The sequence below is a fragment of the Canis lupus genome, chromosome 36 (genome assembly GCF_048164855.1).
Source record: "Canis lupus baileyi chromosome 36, mCanLup2.hap1, whole genome shotgun sequence".
Lineage (NCBI taxonomy): Eukaryota > Metazoa > Chordata > Mammalia > Carnivora > Canidae > Canis > Canis lupus.
This window is the reverse complement of record NC_132873.1, coordinates 12,493,515-12,521,333: the sequence shown is the minus strand read 5'-3', so window position 1 is coordinate 12,521,333 and position 27,819 is coordinate 12,493,515. Positions and strand designations below refer to the sequence as shown.

Genomic DNA, 27,819 nt, shown 5'->3' with positions numbered 1-27,819 from the left:
ATGCTCTTAATCTAAGCTTCTCTCAGAAATCTACATTGCTTATCATCCTGGACTCCTTCTTTTGGAAATGTTCCAGGTTATTCACATAATTTTTAAATAGTCACACTCAGAAATGGACATAGTACTTCAACTATATTATGATATTTTTTCAGAGCTCAGTGGGAGTATTGCCTCCCCATTCCTAGACAAATTTGAGCATTTACTATGCACTAAATATTGGGTCAGACATTGGGTATGTGTTCTCTTTTATCCTTACAAACAAAGATACCATTGTTAGTACTGCCTTACCAGAAACCACGGCTGGATAGATAAAATATCTTGCCCAGGTCACAGAGCTCATAAGTGACAGCAGGAGACTCAAATGTCACTCTGCTTTAAGCCATTTATAAATCTGATAAACAAATCATCTCTGTAATTTGTTTAAGTCTTTTACGGTTACCCAATTATTCTCCCCCACTGTGAGCTTTTTATTTCCCAACGACACACATACTGTTAACATTCAGGTTATGATGATTGAGACCATAAACTTTGGAATGTGACAGGTAAGGGTTTCAAATCTGACTTGGCCATACAGTAGTCACATGCACTTGGGTTATTTCTTCTTATCTTGCCTTAGTTTCTTTACCTGTAAGAGAAGAGAAAGATATGTTATTCTTGCTTCCTTTCTTTCTCAAATTTCAATTTAAAAATTTCTTGCTCTGGATCTTAAGTCTTCTCTCTGGTCCACCTAAGTTATACATACCCCTTGCTAGGCATTACCCCCTCCTAACTTTTCTTTTCCAGTGTCTAAAACCTAACCTGGAAGGAAAAGATAAAGATTGCTCTGGTGTCTCCCAAATGCTTTAGTTTCCTATTCATTCCTAAAAGTCAACATAGTTCAGTTGTTCTCTTTTCCTATGATTTGTCCCCATTCTAATCAATGGAGGAGGGAGGTCAGTGCAGCCATTGTCTGCTGCCCCAGAGGCAGTCTGTCACTGCGCAGGGAGATGGTGAAGTCTACATGCCTGCACAGCTCTTTGTACTCCTCTCATCGAGGACTGCACAAAGTAACTTGACAGTGTTCCAGGCATCTGTTAGAATTGGGGCAGGGAAAGAGACAGGACAGGGAAGCATAGCTTCATTGAAGTAGGTGCCTGACAACTCTTTCTAAAATCTTCTTTTGGCCAGGTTATCTCCCATGCCATTTCTGAACATGTGGAAGATGCAGGTGTTCACTCAGGAGATGCTACTCTGATGCTGCCCACACAAACCATCAGCCAAGGAGCCATTGAAAAGGTCATCATTTATCAATAAAAGTGAAAGGGGAAAAAGCAAAAAAAATATATATATATCTATATTTTTAACTAGGTACCAATGTAGGTCATAGCTCAAGTGAAATGTAAGTATGAGGTGAACTTTCTTGCTCTGCGTCTGCTGGGTATTTTAGAGATAACGATTTCCTTCCTGCCCTTTTGAGCCCACTTGGCTGTATGCGAGCGTGGTGGTTCTTGAACCTCAGTACAGAACCTCAGGTTGCCATAACAAACTAGGGAACTTGCTAATATACAGATTGCTGGACTCTATCCCCAGCTTCTGATTTAGTAATTCTGAGCAGCGCCCTCAAATTTGTATTTTTAACAAGTCCCCCAGTGATTCTGTTGTTATTGGTGTTGGTCTGGGGACCCCCCTTTGAAGAACACTGCTGCAGATGATTCTAATGTTTGGGAGCCACTCAAGTGAGCTGCATTGAAAGCTATGCTTCTCAATTAGAAGCAGGTGTGCAGCAGTCACGTAGGAACCTTCTGGAACCTATAGTTTTCACTCTCACCCTTACCCTCATCTCAAACCAGCACATCCTAATATGTTGCTTTCAACCTCTTCTTTGGAGCCATTGCTTTAAAGATCTTCCCGAGAGTGATGCCCCAGTACTCAATATGCACTGCTAGGTGGTCTCAGAGACCATCATCTTAAATAATTCATGTTAATGTTCCTTTACTCTTTAGGTATGTTAGGTCAGGCTTGGCTTTTTTGGTGAGCCTTACCAATATCCTGCCATCAGAATCTAGGTAGGACTGTCTGGCTAACTGGACATTGGGCTGGATTCTGAAGATCATTACACCAGCTGCCTAAGTGAACAACATCCCTGGATTTCAAGCGTGTTTTAGTTTATCATATCAGTACAAATAATGTCAAGAACTCAGATTTTTCCAAACCTTGCAGAGTTTGATGTGCCATGGACTCTACTGCCTTTTACAACCAGTTAAGTTGCTGAATCACTCTTATAAAATAAGAATGAGGAGCTCTGGTTTCTTGCTGTCCGTGGCCCCTCATTGCACGGATACCTTCTGGCTCTGGTTGGATATAAGGATTTGTATATGTGACATGCAGAGCCTCCCTGCAAGGAAATATAATTTCTTTCTGACAATAATATCTACCCATGTAGAGTCCAGGGCAGCAGAAAAACACATCAAAGAAATCTTTCTGGTCTCTTTGCAGTGCCAGGTAATATCAGGGCCTGCTCTTCTCAGCAGGTAGGTCATGAGACTGACAGGAAGTTTGGACTGGAGTTTCTGATGCTGAAGCAACTAGACTGAAAGAATTCCATTTAGTCCTCAAAGTAAAACCAGTATATACAGAGGCAGATAGATAGGGACGTTTGGCAGAAAAGTAATTGTGTAAAATTATTTGTTCTTTTCTTTGCTAGTCTATTGTGAATACTTAGTACATATTATTATTTTGTTGGTAGATGCCTACTAGTGGCTTCTATTATTATTATTATTATTATTGCCATTATGACTGCTATTATTATGGAAGTGTAGTTCTCTGTAAAGAGAAATTAAAGAAATCTAAGTAATAGGTGTTTTCTTTGTGTTTTCTAACCAAGGTATGCTCTTTAGCACTATATCTTTGTCCTTTTGATCTAGGTGAAAGATGCTACCCGAAAGATTGCAAAGGCTTTTGCCATCTCCGGCCCATTCAACGTCCAGTTTCTTGTCAAAGGAAATGATGTCTTGGTAAGAAATGTCAAGGTGCTTGAGAGGACAGCATTGCTGTGTTCGGTTATGTTGATTTGTGTCTTTCTGGTGATCTTCTCTGTGAGCACAGACAGAGCAGCTGAAACTCCTACAGCTGTTCATGTCTGAGGGTAGGTTGTTGTACAGCATAGAAAGCCTGCCTTGTTTGAAGGCAGAGGCCCTTGGTGACACTAATATATCAGTCATAGTTCTGCAAAGCTCTCTGATCCACTGGAAAGAGGATCACTGTCTGCCACCTGGTATAGTACAGATGGACACAGTGACTATCATAAAGTAATCTGAATATGTTGAATAATCATAAATTGTATACACTGAAGTTTTAGATACTATTTATATACAAAAAATTGTTAAATCAAGTAGACTAGTCTTAATTAATTGAGTCTATTTAATGTAACCAATCAGTAATTAGTATTGGTTCAGCATCTACTATGTGAAATCATATGGTGGCAATAAAGATGTATACACAACAATCTTCGCTCTCAAAGAGATTCAATTTGGTGAGGACTGGGAAGATGACTTGGTAGATACCTATAACATACGTTAGAGTATAATAGCTGCTGGACGGAATGTACAAATACATCGTATTGGAGTCATAGAACAGAGAGAGCATATCTGCTAGTCTGTGTCTCTGTGTGTGTGTACACACATACATGCACATGTGTGTGCCTGAACACGTACTTGAGTACTATATACTGGTGGGTGGCTTTCAAGGGAGATTCTGAATTTTAAGCTGGGTCTTAGGAATGACTGGAATTTTGACAAGTAAAGGAAGGGAGAGAGGACATTGTATTTACATAGAACATCTAAGAGAAAATTTGGCATATTTTAGGAGTTAATGACCAATTCAGTTTAGCAAGATCATTTTTCTAGGGAAATAGTGGAAGGTAAACTTGGAAAGTAAAATTGGGATCAGGGAAACGGTATAAGATAACATAGACATATTGAGACAAGAGAATAGAAAGCCTTAAAGGACTAGACTTTAATCTGATGGCCAGTGGAAACCCACTGAAGGTTTTTCAGTAGGGATGTGGCATTGTCTGAGTTCTGCATTAAGATCTATCAGCAGTGTTTGGGGATGAAATTGTGGGAAATGGATGGAAAAAAGTCAGAATTCAACAATACTGACTAATAAGAAACTGGTTAGCAAATGTGTAAGCAGTGGGAGGGGAAGCAAGACGCCAGCAAAAGAGCCAGTCCTGGGGAAAAACAGCTAGACCCCCAGGAAAGGGAGGATATTAATATGTTGTCATTTTGCTCTCACCATCTTTTGTCTTTTTTTTTTGATTTTGTTATCTCTCCAGGTGATTGAGTGTAACCTGAGAGCTTCTCGATCCTTCCCCTTTGTTTCCAAGACACTGGGGGTAGACTTCATTGATGTGGCCACCAAGGTGATGATTGGAGAGAGCATTGATGAGAAACCTCTTCCCACATTGGACCATCCCATAATTCCTGCTGACTATGTTGCAATTAAGGTAACATTAAAAAAAATCTATTAGCCATTTTTTTTAAGTTTCAAGGAAATTAAAGGAATAATTTTTCATCAAAAATAATTTTGAGGGGTACCTGCCTAGCTCAGTCAGTGGTAGAGAATGTGACTCTTGATCTGGGGGTCATGAGTTCAAGCCCCATGTTTGGTGTAGAGCTTACTTAGAAAAACTTTTTAAAAAAGTAAAAAAAAGGCCACCCCGGTGGTTTAGCAGTTTAGTGCTGCCTTCAGCCCAGGGCGTGATCCTGGAGGCCCGAGATCCCACATCAGGCTCCCTGCATGGATCCTGCTTCTCCCTCTGCCTGTGTCTCTGCCCCCCTCTCTTTCTCTCTCTGTGTCTCGCATGAATAAATAAATTAAAAAAACATTTTTTTTTAAGTTACTTTATAAACCTTTTAACTAAAGTGCTGGACTACGGATTTTTGATGTTTCCTTTGAGTAGTGCACACAGGTAACAGGTTAACTTTATATGAACTTTCATCTCTTTCAAAAATAACAAAAAAATCATTTAGAATTACATAACTTCAAAACCAACTAGCTGAGTAAATTATGAACGATGTTAATGCAGCTGATCCATGGTGGTGTCAGTTTAGTTGGTAAACAGAAATTCTGGACATACTTTGTTAGGATAAGGCTTGAATTGTGCCCCTTTTGAATTATGCCAAGATGTCAGGAATGCCTGGATCTTGTAAAAGTGTTACCCTGTGGTGTCGGTTAAATTTTAGCCTACCTTGGCCACCTTGCTTCATTCTTATTTTATTCAGCAGCACGATTTTTCCACTTGCAAAGTTGAAATAGCAGTTACCATTCATGGTGGTGCCATGAAGGTAATGAAACTCATGGCATCTTTATGAGGGTTGACCAAAAAGGTTTAAGATTTGCTCACTGATTTCCAATATGTATGTATATTTCTCATAATACCTTAATAATAAAACCATTGTGCTCCTCCAGCTGCCTCAGTATGTCCATGCACAGAGTATGTATATTTATGACCTTTAACTACTTCACGGGGCTAGCATGAGGATTAGTGAGATACCATATAAATACGTTTGAATATTTTAGAAAAAACATACAACAGAATCAATTTATATTGTGTGATGTATTTATGCAACATTTACATATTTTGGATGCCTTCAAACGATTTCCATTCCTATAGGTACTAGTGATCTCAAACATAACTGTGTTATAGCTGAGACTCTGACTTCTGACTTTTACAGTGGTAGCTTTAATAAGTTGAAGCTACAAATCAAAAAGTATTTATTAATCTTATTTAACTTAATAATTTAGGATGACTTGATTTTGTAGTGCGTTGCAATGGAATGTCACTTGTTATATTAGGGAAGGGTGGCAGTTTATTCCTGGAGACTATAATACAGCATAAATTGTTAAAGTTTTCAGTGAGAATTATACATGGGTAAAAATACATAGGATTTTTTTTGTTGTTGTTTGAGACCACAAGTAGAAGACTCTGACAAATATTTCCACTGGATATTCCCTATATAAATTTCCAATTCATGTTTTTTTAATTCATAGACGCAGAAATATACACACATACATATGTATAGGAAACAATATCCAACTAAAAACAATATTGATGGATAGATATTCATTTTTCAACATGCACTGTATCTTCCAGTTTACTTCCTTCCTAATTACCATTGTATATGATTCTTGACTTTTTAAAAAAGAATTACTTATTTCTACTCATTCTTAACATAGGACTAGTGAGGTGGGTAGATGTCCATAGATGAGGGTACAGAAAAGATGGAGTGCAGAAATGTATAATAACTTGACTAAGAATGACCCCTAGCTAGGACTCCCAGGATAACTTAGGAGGGTACCAGAATCAAAGGAAGAATGGTCCACACCAGACAAACGGATAGAGACGCAAGAAATAAGGATTTGGTTCTTAGTGAATTGCACTGATAAAATAAATGAAAAAGAAACACTCCTATCTATGTTCTAGTTCACATGAAAGTTCTGGGCAAAAGTGTTCCCAAGCAGAATGTTTTTCAAAGCATTTTAAGAGGTGTCAACAACAGTTTAATGTCTCAGAAGTCAGCTTACAGACAGACATTTCTGGCATGGTTGCCTGTTGCAAGTTCAAATGATCAGAAAAAGAAGAGGAATGTTTCAAAGGCCTACCAAGAAAAAAATGTGTTTGAACTCAGTGTTTGGGGAGACCAATGCCCAGTAGACTTTGTTTGAAATCACTCCAATAAGAATATGTGTAGGCCAGATTAGAAACACTGGCCTAGACTGGTCACAGGGGCCCTATTTACAGAAATAATTTGTGATTATTTAACCCAAGATTTTGGCCAAGAGCTCAAGGAATTCTTGGAACAGGGTTTTAAAGCTATTTTTCAAGTCAGATGCTTGGACCAAAGAGATTTTTTATGTGTCTACCATAGCCTAAATGAATCCTGTGAGAGATGGTTCACTAAATATATTTATCCTCTCCTATTCCTTTTATACCTTTCTCTCACATATTTTTCCTCCCCATTATTTCTGACAGGCTCCAATGTTTTCCTGGCCCCGGTTGAGGGATGCTGACCCCATTCTGCGATGTGAGATGGCTTCCACTGGAGAGGTAACTAGTTAATGACCCATGAACACTTTCATTAAACCTACTTTGAAATCTATGGTTTTATGATCTGAGTATAATACAGTAAGTAAGTTATTAAGTATTAGGGGGACAGAAACTTCTGTTATCAGAGTAGGTCTAAGAATTTTGAACTAAAGAAGAATCTGAGACCTCTGTGGACCAGAGTCTAATTTTCACTTATATTTAACTTGTGAATATAATATATGTGTTCCTAATTCATTTTCACATTACACATTGAGAACAGCTTCCAAATATCTCTTTAGATGTCTAAGTAAATATCTCCTGGGTCTTTCTGTTTTAAATTTTAAGGTCTTCCTACAACGGCACTTCTCACCCCCAGCCTCCTCATCTGCTTGCTGCTATGAAATTAGATCATTGGATTTTTACTAGCAGTATGTAGAATGACTGTACAGCATTAGAAAGATCATGGACCTAAACATTGTGGAATCGGTAGATAAATGCAAAATCCCCAAACAACTTTCAAAGCAGCTTGAATCTCCTGGGGACTATCTAAAAACCTATAATGGAATTGGCCACTGGATGTCCCTCTTCACTTGTGTTGGGATGCTTGTCAGCTGAAGGTTTCTTTAAGAATGTGAACTGTGTTTCTTGTAGAGAGCTGTCAGATTCTAGAAAGTTCCCTACATGTCAGTGTCAGGGCATTTTATGAATCACCTAGCCCTTGACAGACTTACTAGATACAACCTTCAGATTCTCATCAGTGCACATCAGAGTGGCAACATCAGACTGTGAGGCATCATTGTTTCCTCCTGCTATTAAGGAACACCTGAAAAGGGAAAATATTTAATTACAATAAATACGTGATGTTTTATGTGGTTGCCTGGTTACAAGCAACATCTGTGATGAGAAGTCAAGTGAGACAGGAAGGCAGGCAGTGAGGAATAAATGGCTATCTTGTTTGTATTTGGACTGGAGATTGCCTTATCTTAGCTCCTTTGCTGCTGCTTTTAATTTAATAGGTGAGAAAACCCAGCTTTAAAACGAGGGGCCTGCATTACAGTTCTCCGCTGTTTAAGGAGATACTCTTCAGGTTCATCTGGATCCCACGGTCACCGGGTAGCAGGCGTGTTTACAGCAGATCCAGGATTCAGATCAGGGAGAGATATTTTTCTTTGTGCTGCTTTCTCTAGTGTGGGAAACTTATTTTCAGTGCCTCTGTCCATTCTGCTTCCAGACATACATTATTGGAGTTGCTGAACTATGAAAATATGAAAGAATTAGAAGCTCAGCTCACCTTTGTTCTTATCTATTTCAGAAATATAGAGATAATTCTTCTTCCATTATTAGAGTCATACTTCCAGGTGTCACTGGGTGTGATGCTACAAGGCCTGATTTCATAACTGAAATCAGAATAATAATTCCAGCTTAGTGAGATCTTAGGTATGCTTCAAAGAGACATTTTCAGTGTTCAAATGGCTTGTTGAGGGATTAAATTAACCTTTACCTCTTGATCTAGGTAAGGGGTATTTTATTCTCTTAGTGGCAAGGTGGGAATGTTAGTCAAAAGCTTACTTGAATATCGGGCTGGTTTCTATGTATTTTGTAGAAACCTGACTGTTGTCTATGTATTTTGCTGAAACCTGTGTATTGTTGTGTCTGCTTTTATGAAGAAATTGCCTGGTCCTGTCGATAGAATTTGGGTTTCATTAACTGAGGGTGACATGACTTAGGCTAGTTGGCCAGTAATTGGTCAAAGATAGTGTTCTCTGTAGAGGGAAAAGCAACATGGACTGGGGGTTGGCTGAAGGTCACAGTTATGAGAACATCCCTTTTACAATAAGGGAGTCATTTGCTTAAAGAATGAATTTAGCCATCAGTGTTATTTACTATAATGGTGGTTCTGTACCTGTGCCAAATGATGATATGTATGGCCAGATCTATTCCCATCATGCTCAAATATACCACTTGTTCTACCATTATGGTGTCCATTTTTGACTTGTAGTCATATAGCAGCACAATTACCCGAGATGGAACTTCTGTGTATCCTGACATTACACATTAGTTTGGATTTTTGTTCTGTTTTGTTTTGTTTGTTTGTTTGTTTACATCTGGCTGTGGTATTTAGAACTAGTAGCAGGGTGTTTCGGTTCATTTTATGAAAATGATTTTTTTTAAAAAGGTCCTTTGAGATTTTCCTGGATTTATTGAATTTCTCAGAAGGCTTTCTCATAAGCCGTATGAAATGACTCCTAACCAATTGATCAGCAGTTATGCATTTGTGCTACTGACCCATGAATTCATGCACTGTGGCATTGCATACATAATATACTCCGTTATTTAAACATTAACTCATATTAACATTTGGTAACTTACCACATTATGGACCAGGCACTATGATTTGTATCCAAATAACTCACAGTAGAATCCAGTTATGTTACTCCATGGAGTGTTGTTGGAGAGAGAAAGAATTGCTTATTCATTCATTATGCTTAATTAAAAACATAAGATACATCTGCCCTGGCAAGCTTTTTAATTCCAGAATTCAGACTGCATGGTCTTTGGGCAAGTCAATAAAATCTAGCAAAGGGCTCTACGAGTAAAGTGTTTTCCATTTGTATTTATTTATTGGTAAGAGCTGTTGACTAGGATTTGCTTTCCTTTTATTTTATTTTTTAATTTATTCTAAACAGGTGGCTTGCTTTGGTGAAGGTATTCATACAGCTTTCCTAAAGGCAATGCTTTCTACAGGGTTTAAGATACCCCAGAAGGGCATCCTGATTGGAATCCAGGTAAGTGGTGTGTGGTTGTGTGCATGCCCTTGGGCACATGCTAGGAGTGGCTGGGAAAGGACCTTAATTGTGGAATAAAAGAGGAGACATCTTAATTAAGTCCACTAAAGAAAATAGCAACTAATAGAAAAAATGGACACTTGTTCTCTATATGTTCCCTGTGTTTTGCCCTTTTTCCATTGTAGCAATCAATATAAATAAGTGCATAAATAAAATGAACAGAAAGAAAAAGTCTCTAGTAAAAAGGGTATTTGTTCTGAAAAGGACTTAGGATGCCTTAAACAGGAATCTCTTCTATTCCTTGGTTCTATCTTTTCTATATGTTCTGCTCTTCATTCTTCATCCTTAGCTTTCCGTAAAGTGGGAGTCTCACGTCTTCCTTCTCTCTCTCTGTCTCTGTCTCTATTTCTTGACTTTCTCCTTTGCCATCTCATGTCTGTGGTATTCACTGTCCTATCCATAACTGTCACCTTTAAATCTTCATTCTCGGTCATCCCCTATTTTCAACTATCTTCTGGATACCCCTTTCTGGATGTCTCAAGCCCAACACATCCCAAGCTGAAGCTATGTTATCCCTTCCTGACCTCTGTTCCTTTCTTCCTTATAGTCATTCATTCACATTTCAACTTCTGCTATAGATCATCCACAACTTATGGTGGGGTCATGTCTCAATAAACCCATCATAAATTGAAAATGTCAGAAAGTCAAAAATGAGTTTAATATACTGACTCTCCCGAGCATTATGGCTTAGTGTGGTTTACCTTAAGTGTTCTCAGAACACTTTATGTGAGCCTACAATGGGGCAAAATCATCTAACACAAAGCCTGTTTGTAATAAAGGATTGCATATCTCATGTAATTCATTGAATACTATATTAAAAGTGAAAAGCAGAATGGTTGTTAGGTGTATGGGTTGGTTATCCTCATGGTTATGTGGCTGACTAGGAGCTGCTGCCGCCCACATCACCAGAGAGTGTCCTATACTGCTACTTGCTAGCCTGGGAAAAGATCAAAATTCAAAGTATGGTTGGTACCAAATGTGTATTGCTTTCACTATTGCAAAGTTGGACCTTTTTAAGTCAAGGACCATTTGTAAATGTCAAAGATCCAAAGCCGAAGAAGACGTGGACATTATTTGAGAGATTTTTCTCACTCCATGACTGATTGAAAGTCCTTGAAGGGAAATAGCTTAATGGGCTTTAGAAAGTTAGCAGAGCCCACAATATACTGGGGAAGTTCTTGAATTTTATTATTTGGTAAGTCTTCTAAGTCAAAGCAAGGTGAAATAATTGGAAGACAATATCTTTATACAATGAAAAGGCCATTATTGGTATATTTTTGCAAATCAAATGGAAATCTCAGGGCAAAATGATAGCCAAGAAACTTCGATTACTCTTTGGAATAATTATTGCAAGAATGTACAGACTGTTCTGTTTATAAATTTTCCTGAAAAATACTAAATGCTTCCCACCTGGTCATTCACTTACATTTAAGGTTAGGAATTCTTGGGTCCTATAAAATCAATAGATGGTCACCCCTGCTGTACTTTTAATAAGCCCAAACCCTGCATGGTTACAAAAAAATCAATAAAAATATAATTAGAGCAGTACCAGGTATTCTCAAGCCAGTAGGTGATTATTGTAGATACCATCTCATTAGGGTGTCTTAATATCAGCAAATTAGACTCTGGAGACTAGATCGGTAGTGGCTCTGGAGAAGTTTCTGCAAAGATCAACTTGGAATTCTGCTTTATAAAGGTGCCAAAAGGGAGATGGAGAACAGTTAGAGCAGAGGCTAACAAGATGACTTGCAATCGTCAAGCTTAATGGCAGGTTGGAGACACATCACACCATATGAGAGACTCATCATGTTATAAATGAGTATTAAGTATTATTAAGTCACAAGTATGAGAGTATTTGCCCAACTTCCAGTGATGGCTTAAAGTTTAATGTGAGACCTGGGGGCATTCAGAGGAGACCATGCCCTTAGTCCCCGTCTTCACAACTAATCATAATAGTGCTAACATTTTAAAATACCAGTTTAAGAGGCAGTGATGTAGAAAATTGTGCCTTGTTTGGTTCTAGTGCCGCAGGGAAATATTAAGCAAAAATTAATTCGATCCCTATAAAATATTTGTATGATTTTGGCATCAGTGAACAGAATTTTTTGCTTTATAGGTGAAAAAAAAAAAAGAGGGTTTTGTAGGGTAAAAAGAATTTTCTTAAAGGAATGAGGTTCTTCTGCCCAAAGAACTTTTTTCTTGCAAGTGGACAATGTTAGGGCTTTAGATATGTATCTATTTTAATTAAAGAGTTTTAAAAGCATATTTAAAGAAACGTTTATTGTAAAGTTGTATTTAATACAGTATTTGTAGCGGTGGTAAAATTGATCAGTGGGAGATAGGTAAGAGTCACTCTCTGACCTACTCTATGTGGGCGGCAAGGAAGAGCTGCCAGTGGCAGCAGTTCATGTACAGCCTTTCTGTTACCATCTGGGGGATTTTCATTGAGAGTGATTTTTAAAAATGTAACGTCATAAATTTAACTGAACAATATGACAGGATATACTAACCAGAGCATTAATGGCTAGAAATATCACTGAGTGTCTTAGATAGCATGGGACCAAATCTAACCTCCACCTTTTACCCAAGCTTCATAGAAACTGTGAACAAAGTAATTAAGTCTCCACATTTCAGTATGCATTGTATTTTTTTTTAATCATTCTATTTAATGTGATTCTGTGTGGTCAGAATAATTCATACGGACTTGTTCAAATATATAAAGTCAGAACTGAGAAGGACCTAAAAAAATACTGCTGACATACAAATGGGCATTAGGGCCAGTAAATACGAAGGAACACATCCAGTTGAGTTATCGAGTGAAGTTCTAAGAAAGAAATCCACAACTGCATTTTGACTTGAGATAATCATTCATTTAGCCTGATGCTGTAGAGACTTAACTCGGAGAAGAGCACCGGTAGCCAGCACCACTGCAGTTAATTTGCTTTATTATTCCTTCATGGAGAAGTGAGGAGGATAGTACCTGTCCCATTTATTTGAGGGAAAGGCCTTTTCGTTTTATCTCCCCACCTTGACCCAGCTTCCCACTATGAACATGAGGATTTAATTGAAGATACCTTCACTCATTAATGTTCACAATAGGTTGCAAGAGAAAATTGGGAGAAAAGAGAAATTATGGAGAGAGAGGTAAAAGTGACCCTGAGCCAGGAAACATTTTTTTTTCTTATTTTTGATAGTTTAACACATATTTATAATAGTAATTTCTTACTAGCAAGTATCAGCCACTTCTCAGCATTTAGTAAATAGTGTGTGTGTGTGTGTGTGTGTGTGTGTGTGTGTGTGTAGGGGGCCACACATGCTAATTTGTGATACTGCAGTCTTCCTAGCCTCTTATTTCTCTTCTCTTTCCCATCCTATTCCTTTATGCACAGCGCCTCTGCTTCTGCCCTCCCAGAGTTAAATCCTATGGGACAAATTACCCAAGGAATTTGAAATAGTCATAACATCAATTGTGTATAACGAGAACTTAGAGGGGAAAAATCAAGATTTAGATTTTGTCAAAGGATTCTTGTCAACTATTACATGCACTAAGTCTCTTAACACGAGGCTTTCTATAGGCTCACATCCTAACATAAGAAAGGCATAATGTAGATTTTATGGCAACAAAATCATCTTTGATTTTCCTGCAATATTTCCAGCTTCCTTTCATCCCATCAGGATTTATTTTTAGTTGCTATGAGTAGGCAATCTGCCTTGTTTTGAAGTTTTCTGGAACACCCTTTAACAATAAATGATTTACTCTAGAGTAGATCAAGAGCACTCACTGTTTTTTCCCCTCTGATTGGGCTATTCAGTGATGTTTGTGGAGTGGCGAGCACCATCCTGACATCTGCGCTTCAGCATTGCTCGGAAACACAAAGCAAGCATTTTATTTGAAAAAGACAACTCCAAGTGACATGAATAACCTTTTATCTTCAATACAGAATTATTAGGAACAACCATAGAGTTGTCGATGCAGACGTCCCTATAGAGTCCACAGGCACCACACAGTATTAACTTGGCTTTCTGTTCTGGAGCCAGAAGTTGGATTAATGTGAAAGTGATAATTGGAGGAAATATATGTATATTTTTTTTTTCATTTTTAAAGGACTTTCCTTCTTATAAACATTTTTCAGGAAATAAATCAGCTTGTACTTTTCACCTTTAGTAACAAATGGTTTCTTACCCAGGTATTTTCAATCAGCTATTAAATCTGGGGCTACTCAGATGCAAGCTGACAGCTGTAATTTCTTTTTGTAGAGAGGCTGTTTTATGTGTCACAAGTGTTCAATACATGTTTGATAGAAGTTTATAATGTGGCTATGAAAGCCAACACCCCAGACCAGAAGGCAGAGTGGTTCCCTGGCTGGGAACTGCCAATACTGTCATGTCGGATATTTATCTTTTCCACTTGGGGGACAGCATTGAAACAGCTCCATAATGAGGTTCTGACTGGTGTCTGTGGGTCTTAGAGGACTTGCTGACTTATTTTACTTTAAAATAGCAAAGAAAAAAAATTACATTCTAGTACTCCTTCCTTAACATTTTTCATTGTGACTTTGGCCAAGGTGAATGCATCTTCACCTTAAATTATAAGATGAGTGAAGGATTGTTCCCCTATTCCCTCTTCCCTCCTACCCCTAAACTTAAGTGTGCATCAGAATCACCTGGAGGGTTTATTAAAATGCAGATTACTGGGATTCATCCTCAGAGTTCCTGATTCCAGAGATCTGAGGTGGGGCCCAAACTTTTATAGTTTAAATAAATTCCCAGGTGATGCTGGTTTCCCTGGGAACCACATTTTGAGAACCACTGTACTTGTGAAACGATATATTTTTTAAAGATTTATTTTAGAGCGAGAGTAGGGGGGATGGGCAGGGGAGAGAGAGAGAGAGAGAGAGAGAATGAGTGTCTCAGCCAGACTCTGCTCTGAGCATGGAGCTCAATGCGGGGCTCGATCCCACGATCCTGAGATCATGACATGAGCCGAAACCAAGAGTTGGGTGCTTGACCAACTTTGCCGGCCAGATGCTCCTGAAATGATATTTTATTTTATTTTATTTTTTTGAAATGATATTTTAGAAAATGGTTTCAGTGTTATGTTATCACATGGCCATATCTTATTTATGACATTTTGCTAGGGGAAAATTTAAGAAATTGAGAATAGTTTGTTTAATACACAATTAATGGATCAGTTAACAAATAAGCTGTTGGACAATTTTATATTGATTCTTCTAATGTGCTCTAGCACTTACTCAAGTCTGTCCTGTGTTCAGCAGGTCACAATGTAATGTTCCAAATCAGGGAAATTTGACAAAATTCAGAAGTTCATTTAGAATATTTCATGTATATTTGCTATATTTTAAGGAACCCTAAAATATGAAGAAAACCTAAGATGCCATCTAATTCAGCCCCTTGCTTTCCAAGAAGAATCAAACTTGAAAAGTGATTATCCTTTTCTTCTATTTGACGTATTCTTAAAGAGACTGCCATATGCCTCATTAAGTTGCCCTAATGTCACTGCATTACTCTGATTTCGTACTTATTCGTTTCCTTTTTTTATGTCTAGCCTTGAGCTTCTTGCACATCAGGCCCATTTCTTCCTGTTGGTCCAAGCAGGAATGAAAAGCTACTATCCTGGGCATGGTTACAATTTGTACTCTAGAAGACTGTCCATGAATAACCCCTGAGCTTGCCTTAGCTGAGATTCATCCAGTTGCATTTATCTTTTCTATTTGCCAATAGTTTCCTCTCATAAAACTGCAGGTCTGGGATTGAGAGGGACTGAATCTGAAAGAATTTTATATTTGAACATAGTCTTTGGAGTCTTTCCCTAGGATTTAGATCTGTTCTCAGAAAGCCCCTGCAAGTAAATATTAGGAGGTTTTATGGGCTGAACATTATCAAAATTGTACAAGGATCTTGATGTGTTTTGTTATTGCAATTCTTAGTTTCTCTGAGACTCTGAAATAAGATCATCTCCTTGATTTTTTTTTTTTTTAGCCATTACCAGTATGGTTTCTAAATAGATTATAAAACATTTACTGAAGTAACCAAATTATTTCATCTATAAACGTTATAGGAAACAGCCAAAATGTTCTCATGTAAGGCAAAATAGATATGTTTTTAACTGTGTATGATGTTCATATTCGGTTTAGCTCAGTTCTCAAACATTCAAGTTAATGAGGTCAAGGTAGGGAGTTCTGGGTAGGCCACTTAGCTTTTTTTTTTTTTTTTTTCTTTCACCCTGATCACTGGTCTTGCAAATATTGGCTTGTGGTCACAAAAAGGAGGTAAGTTCCAGAATGGTGGAACTCTGGTGACAATGTGCAGGAGTCCACAGAAAATAGGACCTGTAAACCAGATGGGACCAGCTGAGGCTCTAGGAAGTTCACAGCAATGAGTTCTAAGAGAATATCTGAACAGTGAGATGGAACATGAGGGAAGCCTGTTTGGAAGTAAGGTATATGTGTGGAGGAAGTTGGCTTGTATTTGAAATTTGATGGCCAGTAGAGAATCCCAAGTAGGCTTGGGAACTAGGGTGCAGGGGCAGGAATCTAGTCCTTGTTTAGTCTTCAAAATAAACATTTTAATAATAATAATTAATACTTAATGAGAGCTATCAATGGACAAGTAATTGTGCTAAGTTCCCATACTGACAGTCATAAATCAACTCATTGAATACTCACAAGGACCCTTTAACAAAGACACTGTTACTATTCCCATTTACCAGGTGAGGAAAGTGCAACAGAGAGGTTAAGTAAGTTGCTCAAGTTCACACAGCTTATTGTAGAGCCCCCCAAAATAGATACACTACTTTGTTCACTGCTGTTTTAAAAATGAAGAAATGGAGACTCAAAGACATTAACTTTTCTAAGAACACGCTAAAAATGAATAGTAAAACCAGGATCTGAAATGCAGCTTAGTGACTCTAGAGCCCATTCTTTTTTTACTCTTTTCTTTAGAGGTAATGCAAAATTGAGTCCCAGATGGTTGACTTCTTGCAGGGAGGTGTGCACAAGCTGCTAGGACAGGGCCCAGTTACCTAAGAGCAGGACCAGTTAGAATTCAGCAATTAGGACTGGTCAGCAGGGCTGCCCTGGTTTTGATCTCCTAACCCAGGTCTTTAAATTCTCCCTCACTAGGGGAAAGATCCACATAGGACTGAGTGGATCTTAATCTGCAGACAGAGTGGATTAAGTAGGGAGTGGAGGAATTTGAGAGCAAGGTGAAAAGTCAGACTGTAGTGAGCAAAACAGTGTGGATGTCATCTTATCTATATCAGGAAGTAAGTAGAACTCCTACTCACTATAGGAAGATTAAAGGATCGGACTTGCCACCTTTGAACCTTTGACTATAAAGCACCCGGCAACGTACGGCATCGTCTTCCATGATGGCGTCAGAGAGTACCATATTGCAGTACACCTAGAAAGTGAATTTTGTTAAATTCTTTTAATTTCAGCAATCATTCCGTCCCAGATTCCTTGGTGTGGCTGAACAATTACACAATGAAGGCTTCAAGGTATGCGATATTAATTTCTTTCAAGTCTTTTTTCTATAAGCATTGAAATCTATTCACAAAAGAGAATATTAATGATTCTTAAGGAATGAAATAGCTCAAAATATATCCTTTCAACTTGAAAGGTTTAACTAACTTGATAGTTTCAAAACTTCAATAGAATGAAATTATTAGAAAGACCAGTTTTAAGTTATAGCAAAGGTACCATAAACTCCACAGAAGTTGGCAGCTACAAACTTAGAAAGTTTCGTTTAAGCAGAATTGGGACCAAGGTTCAATGCATTTCCCGTATATTTTTCCTTTTTCCTTTTCTTGTTCCGATACGAAGTCACAGTCTTCAGCTGCTGCGGTTATAGGCAACACTTTTTTGCCATGAATACCTCTACAAAAAGCCTGGTTCAGTAAAATAAAATGATTCCCAAGGCTCAGAGTGGGCCTGTGGTCATGGGGCTTTATTGATCTGATGACGATGAATCCTCAGCCATGAATCATTCTTTGTTTCTTCCTCTACAAAAGCTTTTTTGGTTTTGTAGTAACCAAATTGTAATAACCAAATTGTAATAACCAACTGAGGTTATTTCAATATTCAATAACCAATTGAATAACCAATTGAGGTTATTAAATTGTTCCTTAGAATGTTTTAAACAGTGTCCGTGACTCAGGATAGCAAGTCTAAATCTCTATTCATGGTATTATTGCTTCTCATATACACCACTTTCTTCTACTTTATGCTTTAAATGACATGTGTATCCCAATAGGCTTTTTTTGCTCCGCGAAAACCTTCCCTGTGATACAGTAACTGAATTTTCCCTTTTAAATGCAGCTTTTTGCCACGGAAGCCACGTCAGACTGGCTCAATGCCAACAATGTTCCTGCCACCCCAGTGGCATGGCCGTCTCAGGAAGGCCAGAATCCCAGCCTCTCTTCCATCAGAAAGTAAGAACTGGGCACACTTCTATCCTCCCACAGCTAGAGGATTAACTTTGGGAGCCAATATGATGAAAATATTTCACCTTATCCTATTGTAATTCTTCTAAAAGTCCTCTTAGCCATTTCAGATGAATAAATCTGTGGATCTCAGTTTCATTCTTGTGAATTTTGCTGTTAACTATAACATATTTGTGTGCATGGTGATACGTAGCATCTTTCAAAATATTTTCTAGTTAGGTCGCTTTCCTTGATGGACACCAAGATCTCAGTGATGAGATCAGAGACGTGGAGAACGTAATGCAGCACTTTATATTTTACATCAAAGTTATATTATATACAGATGTATATATCAGGTATAAGATTGGCTAGCGGCATTTCTCCAAGGTTGTGCAACAATAAATCAGCCCAACTTATTGAGCACTTGCTATATGCAGGAGGCTGTGATGAGTGATTAGGATAGCACCATCCATTGAACTGCCTAACTTACTGTTCTCTGATCAGGTTGGTTGCTATATGCCTTAGGCTATGTCGTCATGAGATTTGGTAAGACATGTTATTTTCATGCATTACGTGAGTCTTTAGGGACTCCATTACATCCACACTTATAGATGTACATGGCATAGGTATATGAGATAATTCTTAGTTATTCCAGGATATAGCTACCATTTTTTAGGGCTCTCAAGAAGGCAACCTATAACTCATTAGCAAATTTTTAAAAGATGGGCAAATCGTTCAGCCCTTAATAGACTTCCAATGATGCTATAAGCACTCGGTTAGGACTTTGTAAAAACAATTATTAGCATTACTTCATGCTTTGGACATTTAAGTGTCTCCTAGTGCATGTAGCAGCCCCACAACATAATGTGAAGTGGTTTAATTCAAAATCAGATGACTTGTGTTCTCCTACTGTTATCTGAGAGGCACTGGGAAGCAGGCAGTGAGGTAAAGTTCATCCGGGAGTTGGGCGTATGGGGGTAGAATGGACTTCAATATTGGAGGAAAAAATCTCCTTGTAAAACAAGTAAATACCTATCAAATTGCCAATTCTTCCATAGATAGCATTTGAGAAAGAAAGCCCTTTCCATTTAATCAGTTAGACTCTCACCAGAATTCTTTCAAGAACACGATAAAAAATTGTAACCCCCAAATGAGTGTAATTTGAACACCTCCTTAAGCATAGAGGAGGGTAGGTGGTGGTCGACTCAGTATGACACTGGCTTGAATGGTGTAAGAGAATAATTACGTTAGTATTTTAAAAACTAATTATAAAGTATATAGGGCCACCTACAAACTTTGTTTATTTTGATTATTCTTCCAGATTGATGAGAGATGGCAGCATTGACCTGGTGATTAACCTCCCCAATAACAACACTAAGTTTGTCCACGATAATTATGTGATTCGGAGGACAGCTGTTGACAGTGGGATTCCTCTCCTCACCAATTTCCAGGTATGTTTGTTTCCTCAAATATAGCTACGTACAGGTTCTTATTTCTGCACCTCCCTTAAGAGTGCTCTTCAATGTATGCACATCCCTCTTCTCCCCTTCTTGTAACATTCAGAATGCAGAAGAATTTTTAAATAGAATCTAAAATAATGGTGCTATTATGGTAGGTCATGGCCTAACGGAGACAGTTGGTGATCAAGCAATTGAGATAATCAAAAGCCATGGAGAGCCATGCTCTCTCATTAGGCATACAATTATCTTTTAAATAAAAAGTGTGGTGTGACATGGAATAAAGATACAAACTTTTATTCCATTGTTTCTAAATGAAAGGCACCACATAAGAGCAACAGGTTAATGATAATTGAGGAACCAGGTATCATGCAAGCGCTTGTCCAATTCACAGAAAATGATCACATGAGGTATGTTTAGCCCTACTTGGACATGATGTATCAAATTTACCACCAAGAAGATCCGTACTTCAAGACTCATTAACTTTCTACCCATCATGCTTTTTCACCCTGAATTTGTTTTAATCCCTTGGAGAGTTGGGGAGCAGGATAAATCTATTATGGTAAGGTGTGAGATATAGGAGAAAGTCCCGAAAAAATAAATCCTTTTGTGTCTTTCATCACATGTCCCTTTGGAAATTGTTTGCTCCAGCTTCCTTAAATATTCATTTTTGTGTCATGTGGTTTGCTAAGATTCCTTCCCTTTTGTTTTCAGGTGACCAAACTTTTTGCTGAAGCTGTGCAGAAATCTCGCAATGTGGACTCCAAGAGTCTTTTCCACTACAGGCAGTACAGTGCTGGGAAAATGGCATAGAGAAATAGACACTCAGCTCTCTCCGAAATCAACCCAAGCCACACTGTATCTGAAAGAACTGAATCCCAGCCATCTTCCACACAGACAAATATTGATACCAAACTATTTCAGCTTACTTGGTTATGCCTTAATATTCTTTCCTTTCACAAATTATTGTCAGCCCCTTTTTACAAACCCTCCATAAACTCCTCCCTAAATAACTTGTCCTTCATGAGAATTCATCTGTGTTCTAATGCCTTATTTTTGGTGGGCTAAGCTTACCTACGTGCTTTTTTGCAGCTAACATTTTATGGTGCTGATTAACAATGATCAAGGTAGAAAACGTTGCTACTCTATCTTCTGAACTATTACTATACATACTTTCAAGACACTATTGTCATTGCTTTTAAATAGCATCTGCCGCACTCAGGACATTTTCAACAAGGAAGAAGAGTATAAAAATTTGTTAAAATGAAATACAGATTTAATTTATGAACCCCTTCGTCATGATGTTTGTGTAATGTATCTTTTTGATAATTATTCTCCATTATCTGGCTCATCCAGGGATATCGCTATCCCTTTTCACAGTACTGAATTTGAGAAGTGACAGAGGTCTTTAAAGTATGGATTTCCTTAAAGCATGCTGGCTTGCAGTCTTGTGTTTTTGAGTATGTCAGCAGATGGTAGATACCACTGAGGGGGTTTTCTGTTCTCATTTTCCTTTGGATTTTAACCTGAGCCAAGTGAAATCTTCAGACTGATGCCCTCTCTCCCCACCCCTGACTCCCCACCCCCTGCCAAATTTGGAATAACTTGGAAGTTATGTCCATTCCCTTCAGATGATAGATTTTGTTGATCTACTGAGCCCCACACTTCACTATGAAATCTACACATTTTAAGCACAAGGCCCCCATTCCTTCTGCGTACAAGAAAAGTCCTTCCTGCAGGGCAAACTGTGTCCTTTTTAAACTTTTTGTGTTATTACAAGTGCTCTAATTGTAAACTTTTAAATAAAATACTATTAAGAGGCAGTATGTTTGTATTCTTGCATTTATTTTATTATTTTTTTTAACATTGATTTAACTGATTTAATAAAATCAGTTCAATTCTCTGATGAAACACAGTTTTAGGCCAGGATTATGTCTCTTTTCTTTTTTCTATATAAAGTCATATAGGATATGACTGGGCAAATTAATATTAAAAGGAACACCCAGGCTGTTATATTTTTCCTTTTTTCTTGTTCCCTCACCTGTGTATAAGTCTCATTAAAAAATTTATCACAAAAAAAATAAAAATAAAAAAATAAAAAAATAAATTTATCACATTGTTATATGGTTATATATTATCTTTGATCTAAACTCTTTCAAATATATACAACCACGCACTAAGGATTGCTACATATATATAATAAACTTTTAAACAAATGTCTCACACAACACAGAGAGACGTACTTAAACCCCATCAAAGGCTGATCCACATCGCCTGGTGGAGATAGTGCTAATTTAGGTCCCAGTGATAACCATATTCCAGAAATAACACCTAAAATGGGGCTTTGTGAAGGTCCTAAGATAATGATGGCTTAATAGTTGTATGCCTCCCCTCTCACCCCACAGTCAAGGGATTACCACTTGATATAGATCTCCATGAAGGCTTTGCAAATTCATTTTCTCCTCTCCTTGTTACCACAGTGGTTGAAACCTTCATTGTTTCGTCCCTTTAATATTATAGTAATGTACTCCCTGGGCATCCATTCATTCATTCACCTGAAAATATCTAGTGAGATTCTGATTAGTGTAAGATCCAGTCCCCTCCTGGTTAGTGTAGGATCCGTGATCCCTCCTGTCATTCTAGTACTTTTCTGACACTGTGCCACTTATCACTATCACATCACTATAATAACTCAGGCCATTCTAAGCATTTTACATGATTTAACCTACTTAATCCCCTAATATTCCTATTAGTATGTGCTGTCATCTCCATATTGCAAGTAAAAATTAAGTAATATGACCAAAGTCGCACAAAATGCAGTCTCTCTTTCTTTGTCTTTTCAAAAAAATTATTTATTTATTTATTTATTTATTTATTTATTTATTTATTTATGCATTTATTTGTTTGTTTGTTTATTCATTCATTCATTCATTCATTCATGAGAGACACAGAGAGGGGAAAGACACAGGTAGAGGGAGAAGCAGGCTCCCTGCAGGGAGCCTGATGTGGGGACTGGATCCCAGGACTCCAGGATCATGCCCTGAACCAAAGGCAGATGCTCAACCACTGAGCCACCCAGGCGTCTCACTTTTTAAATGTCTTATAATGAAGACAAACATGTAAAAAAATACATTTCTCACAAAGAAGAAAGATTTAACTTGCCTACAGAGATCAACTTTCTGGGGGAGATGGCCTCATGTATTGTCTTGAACAGTGTGTCATAGTTCCTTAGGGAGACTAATGGTTTAAGGCATCCACTGGAGGAAATTACGAGTAATTTATATGACAAACTCAGGGTATCTGTGGAGAAAGAGGGCAAGGGGCAGAAGTCGGGGCCAGATTCTTGGTTGTATATGTTTGAGCCACATGTAAATTTTTAAGACTTTGTAAGTAATTTTGGACTTAAAAAATTGCAAAAATAAAAATTGTACTCTTCTTTACTCAGATTTACCTATTAGTAATATTTTACCCCATTTACTTTTTCTCTCTTACTTTTTTTTTAAAGTAAGTTCTACATCCAATATGGGGTTTGAACTCATGACCCTGAGGTCAAGAGTTGTAAGCTTTACTGACTGAGCCAGCCAGGCACCTCTATTATTACTTTATCATCTTTGAATCATCTATCATGCATCTATTATCTATCATCTATCTATCTATCTATCATCTATCTATCTATCATCTATCATCTATCTATCTACCCATCCACCCAGCATTATCATCATCCGTCTATTTAAACACATGTACACAGGGAAGAGAAAAAATACACTTCAACCAAAAGGAATCAGGCTGCAAGTGACCAATTTAGAAATGTAACTCATAGTTTGAGACAATATTGCTTGCTGAAACTACTAAACATTCGAAGCAATAGTTAAGTTTTTGTATTGTGGGAATTTAATGAAGGTTCTTAATGTTTTTTATTAATTTGAAAAGACTATTTAAAATACAGAAAAATGATTAGAGTAATAATGAATCAAGCAGCACTGTTCCTAAATGAAGCCCATATTTTTGTTGGTGAAATAAAGGGTCTCTGGACAACAGAAGACAAGATACATACCCTCTCCCTTGTACTGATATGATTACCTTTCTGTTTTCCAATGTTTCAAACTTAATACTTTAAACACAAATAACAGTGCATTCAGGAGCTCTGGTTGGCAGAGGGAAATACAAGGAAATGGAAGCAGATTTGTGTTCAGATTTGGCAAGGTTTTGTGCTTTTGGAACATTTTTATTCTTTCATATAAACAGGTTAATGCGTTTTTTAAATGTCTGAATCTGTTATATATCACAAGTGCAGACAGACAACATAGGGGCTGTGTCTGTGGAGCTGAATAGAAAATCGAAGTAGCTTTTTCCATACTGAGAATTTAATAGCATGCAAGGAAGACCAGTGCTACCGGGTGGGGAGAAAAGGAGCTCAGACGGCTTGTGAAATGAAGAAGAGGAATAAAGAATGATCCATTTATAGATTTAGGATTTTATGGCTTTGGAAAGGTAAGTAGAATATTTTAACTGTACTTCTGCCAAACTTCCCTCTTAAACAGCATTCCTACTGGAAACTTTTAAAAAAACAGCTACAACATTCATTTATCTCAACAGCTGCAGGTACTTGAACCTCAGCTTCCACAGTGTCCACAGCCTCTTGAACAATGAAAGTGGAAATTATCAGAGAAACAAACCATGGCTGAATGCAGTTAAGTGCTCTGTAATTACACACCAGTATTACCACATGACTGCTGGTGCTGCCCCCCGCAGGCACAGGTGCCATAAATGCTCACACACACCCAATCAAATCCACAAAGACCTTTCATTACCTATCATTTGAGGCACCCTTAGCTTGAAAAAGACTAGCTCAACTTTCTTTCCCTTCTTTCTCTTACTGTTTCTTTTCCCTTTGTTCTTATACATAAAAATTCCATTTTTTCCTAATGAATATTACTGTGGTATTTTATGAGAAGCTGGGGCAACTGGTGAGCGTGAAGGTAACGTGACAAGAAGAAGAATGTCTATTCTCTCCTCCTCCTGAGTGGCACCCAGGGCTCTGTGAAAAATTGGTAATAATCGTCCCTACGTTTTCTCTTGCACATAATGTAGGGTGCAAGGTTTCCAGAAAGAGAGTTTAAGTATCTACAGCTGTTGAGATCAATGCAATAAAGGAGGGGGGAGGTGGGAACCCTCAGCAAGTCAAAATCAGCACCATTTGTGCATGCTTCTTGTTGCTTAAAGATCATTTTTTGAGTCTTGACAACTTTCATTTTATAAAGGACTTGTATCCACAAAGAAAACTATTGATTGTTGACCAGAACAAAAAAAATAGGCTTTTCTGCATTAAAGGTCCACTTTCTCTCTCCTGAAACTACCAGCCTAGCTAATTATTTCTTTAAGGCCTTCCTTAGAAGAACCCCACAAACCACAGAGAAGTGCTTTTGTTCATCAAAGGAAGCAACACCAGCAGTCTCACAAAAAAGTCAAAGATGCTGTGTCTCCGAATGACAATTTCCCATACAAAGCTTGTTGCCGTTGGCAGCCAAAATGAAGACAGACAAGATATCAACATGCAGAAAGGAGAGAAATCCAACAAACTCAAAACATGTTACTAAGAAGAGAAATAACTTGAAAAATGTATGTATTTTATTAACAAAGAAACATTCTAATGGCCAATGTCTAGATGACCATATTTTCCTTTCTGAAACTTAAGGGCATTTGGCAATTCTTTCCTAGTCTCCTTTCTACCTCCCTATACAAGATCCTGAAGGGTGAAATATGGCAGGGCTTTGAGGTCTTTAGCATAACAGAAATTTTCTGCTGAGTGTTTTTCATAACTCTTTACAAATTTCCACATAGAAAGCTGCAAATTAAATTTATATGAAATAATTTAATTAGATTGTAACATTTATTTTAATCTCTCCATTCAAGAGGATTTACATATGGATCCTGTTTTAAAAAATGTTTTCTAATTAAAATGAGGACATAATGTCATATTATTTGCCAGGTCTGATATACTTTCTTTCCGACTCATAATTAAAATATATAGGGTGCCTCAGGGGAAAGATAGTGATGCTGCAGTTAAAATATGAATGAGTAGGAGATTTTAGAGTTTTTTTTTAAACCATGAGGCATAAGTATTTGATGTAAATTGGGCTCATACTTTATTTATTGTATCTTATTGTAGAATAAGACAAAGCAACACTGAATTGACCCTCCCCAACATTGGAGGCCCCCGGAACAAAAATATCACCTTGGCCAATTGTATTACCTGCCTTGGGGTACGGTGTGAGGTCCTGTTTGCTTCTGAAGTAACTTGCCAACTCTAACGCCTGGTTTTGTTGAAGTCTGTGGATCTGAATTTCCCATGGAAATGGGAAATGCCACCAGATGGTATTTTGTAGTCTGAACCATCAGAGAATGGTCCCTGACTTACTCCCTCTCTGAGTTTTACCATGCTAATCTCCTTGGAAGGCCAGTTTTAATCAGATACTCTCAGAAGTACATGAACCACACCAGGTTTTGGGTTACATCTAGTAGCTAAATGTCGGTATGTACTAATGTCCATATGGCAGTGTTGGTTTTAATCAGTGATGGTCTTCTTTGATCCAGTGAGGTTACCCCATTGTAAGTATTTCCAGATCATCTCAACATCTTTTTCTTTAATCTGAACCTAGAGCTGAGAGCTAATCATGAGTCTCTATGCTGCAGAAGGTAGAGTGTCCAGGAGGTAGAGAGATATTGTCTTACTGACTTGTATTTCTGGAACCTAAATGATAGTATACATTGAAAACTATTGAATCCACAATATTTTGATCCAAAAAAGTAATAGTGGTAAGAAATTTTTGCTCATAATAATTGTGGTCGCCTCTTGATTTAGTTAGGGGTTCCTGTTTCCTCTCTTTGCTACCGGACTATGACCAGTATCCACTGGCCTCCAGTTTAACTTCACTCTTCATGTAATAGGAGGCTGGAGCAGTCTATAAAGGAAACTCCTATCAGCGTTAATTTCCCAAATCTTCAATTTACTTTCTCTTCAAGTTTATCACAGATCAATATAATTACCTTCAATCCTACTTGTTTCAGTAATCTTATGAAAGTTTGTATATATCTCCATGCCCATGATGTTAAATAAACATTTATTGGCTCCAAAAGTTATATTTATCTGTGACTTCATTTATTCTTTCTCTATGGTTGTTTGTTCATTGTCACTTACTCTTCCTTTTAGTTCTTTTTAACTTCCTATCATAGAATATTTCACACAGAATATTCATGGAAATCTATTTTTTTTGGTTGAAAATAGATATTTTAATTTAGGAGTGTGTAGTTGCTTGCATATAATATTTCTGTATCACTTCTCTTTAGCCTCTTTGTGTCAAACTTCATTAATTTCACAAATAGTTTTGAGTAGCTATGTTAAACAAAATTGAACAGTTTTGGAGACCTGGGTGGCTCAGTGGTTGAGCATCTGCCTTCAGCTCAGGTCATGATACTCAGTTCCTGGGATCAAGTCCCACATCAGGCTCCCCAGAGGGAGCCTGCCTCTCCCTCTGCCTGTGTCTCTGCCTCTCTCTCTCTGTGTCTCTCATGAATAAATAAATAAGTCTTAAAAAAAAGTTTTGGACTTGTGAAGCTTACAGTTTAGTGGTGAATGCAGAGAGTTTTTAAAAAAATTATAATAGAGCCTGATTAATGCTGTAGAAAGGGAAGTTTAGGGGCCATATAAACACATGTGTCGGGCAGGTAAGGGCAGGTTTCCACGAGGAGGTAACATCTAATCTGAAACCCAAGGGATACATAAGAATCTACTAGGTGAAGAAGTGGTGCATTCCACAGTGTATAGCTCAGTGGCAACAATGTGCATGAAGATCCAGAGGCAAAGAAAACGGTACATTTGAAGAATTGAAGGAAGCTAAGTCTGACTGGAGCAGTGAGTTCAGGCTTGATGGTGAGGGTAGGGAAATAGCACAGACTAAATCATAAGAGTCCTGTAAGCCATATTAAGGGATTTGAATACTTGAC

The 27,819-nt window shown here is 37.7% G+C and overlaps 1 protein-coding gene and 1 long non-coding RNA gene across 5 annotated transcripts in view; one reads left to right on the top strand and one right to left on the bottom strand.

Annotated features, from left to right (window-relative positions):
- CPS1 (carbamoyl-phosphate synthase 1) overlaps window positions 1-21,638 on the top strand; it is a 357,452-nt gene extending 335,814 nt beyond the window's left edge. For all 3 annotated transcript variants that reach the window (XM_072813561.1, XM_072813560.1, XM_072813562.1), the window contains 9 exons: window positions 1,168-1,275; window positions 2,904-2,993; window positions 4,316-4,486; window positions 7,016-7,090; window positions 9,757-9,855; window positions 17,375-17,434; window positions 18,255-18,367; window positions 19,680-19,809; window positions 20,530-21,638. In XM_072813561.1, the coding sequence (XP_072669662.1) occupies window positions 1,168-1,275; window positions 2,904-2,993; window positions 4,316-4,486; window positions 7,016-7,090; window positions 9,757-9,855; window positions 17,375-17,434; window positions 18,255-18,367; window positions 19,680-19,809; window positions 20,530-20,628 (945 nt within the window). In that variant the 3' untranslated portion in view covers window positions 20,629-21,638. The remainder of the gene's footprint in view (window positions 1-1,167; window positions 1,276-2,903; window positions 2,994-4,315; window positions 4,487-7,015; window positions 7,091-9,756; window positions 9,856-17,374; window positions 17,435-18,254; window positions 18,368-19,679; window positions 19,810-20,529) is intronic.
- Window positions 494-22,461, bottom strand: LOC140625885 (uncharacterized). Of its 2 annotated transcripts, none has more exons than XR_012025155.1 (4): window positions 22,371-22,461; window positions 17,222-17,337; window positions 7,801-7,892; window positions 494-625 (listed from the first exon to the last, which is right to left on the bottom strand). It is a non-coding gene; the product is annotated as an uncharacterized lncRNA (long non-coding RNA). The 2 variants fall into 2 exon arrangements; XR_012025156.1 differs by lacking the exons at window positions 494-625; window positions 7,801-7,892 and adding exons at window positions 11,463-11,598; window positions 13,698-13,778.
- Between the last annotated feature and the right edge of the window lie 5,358 nt (window positions 22,462-27,819).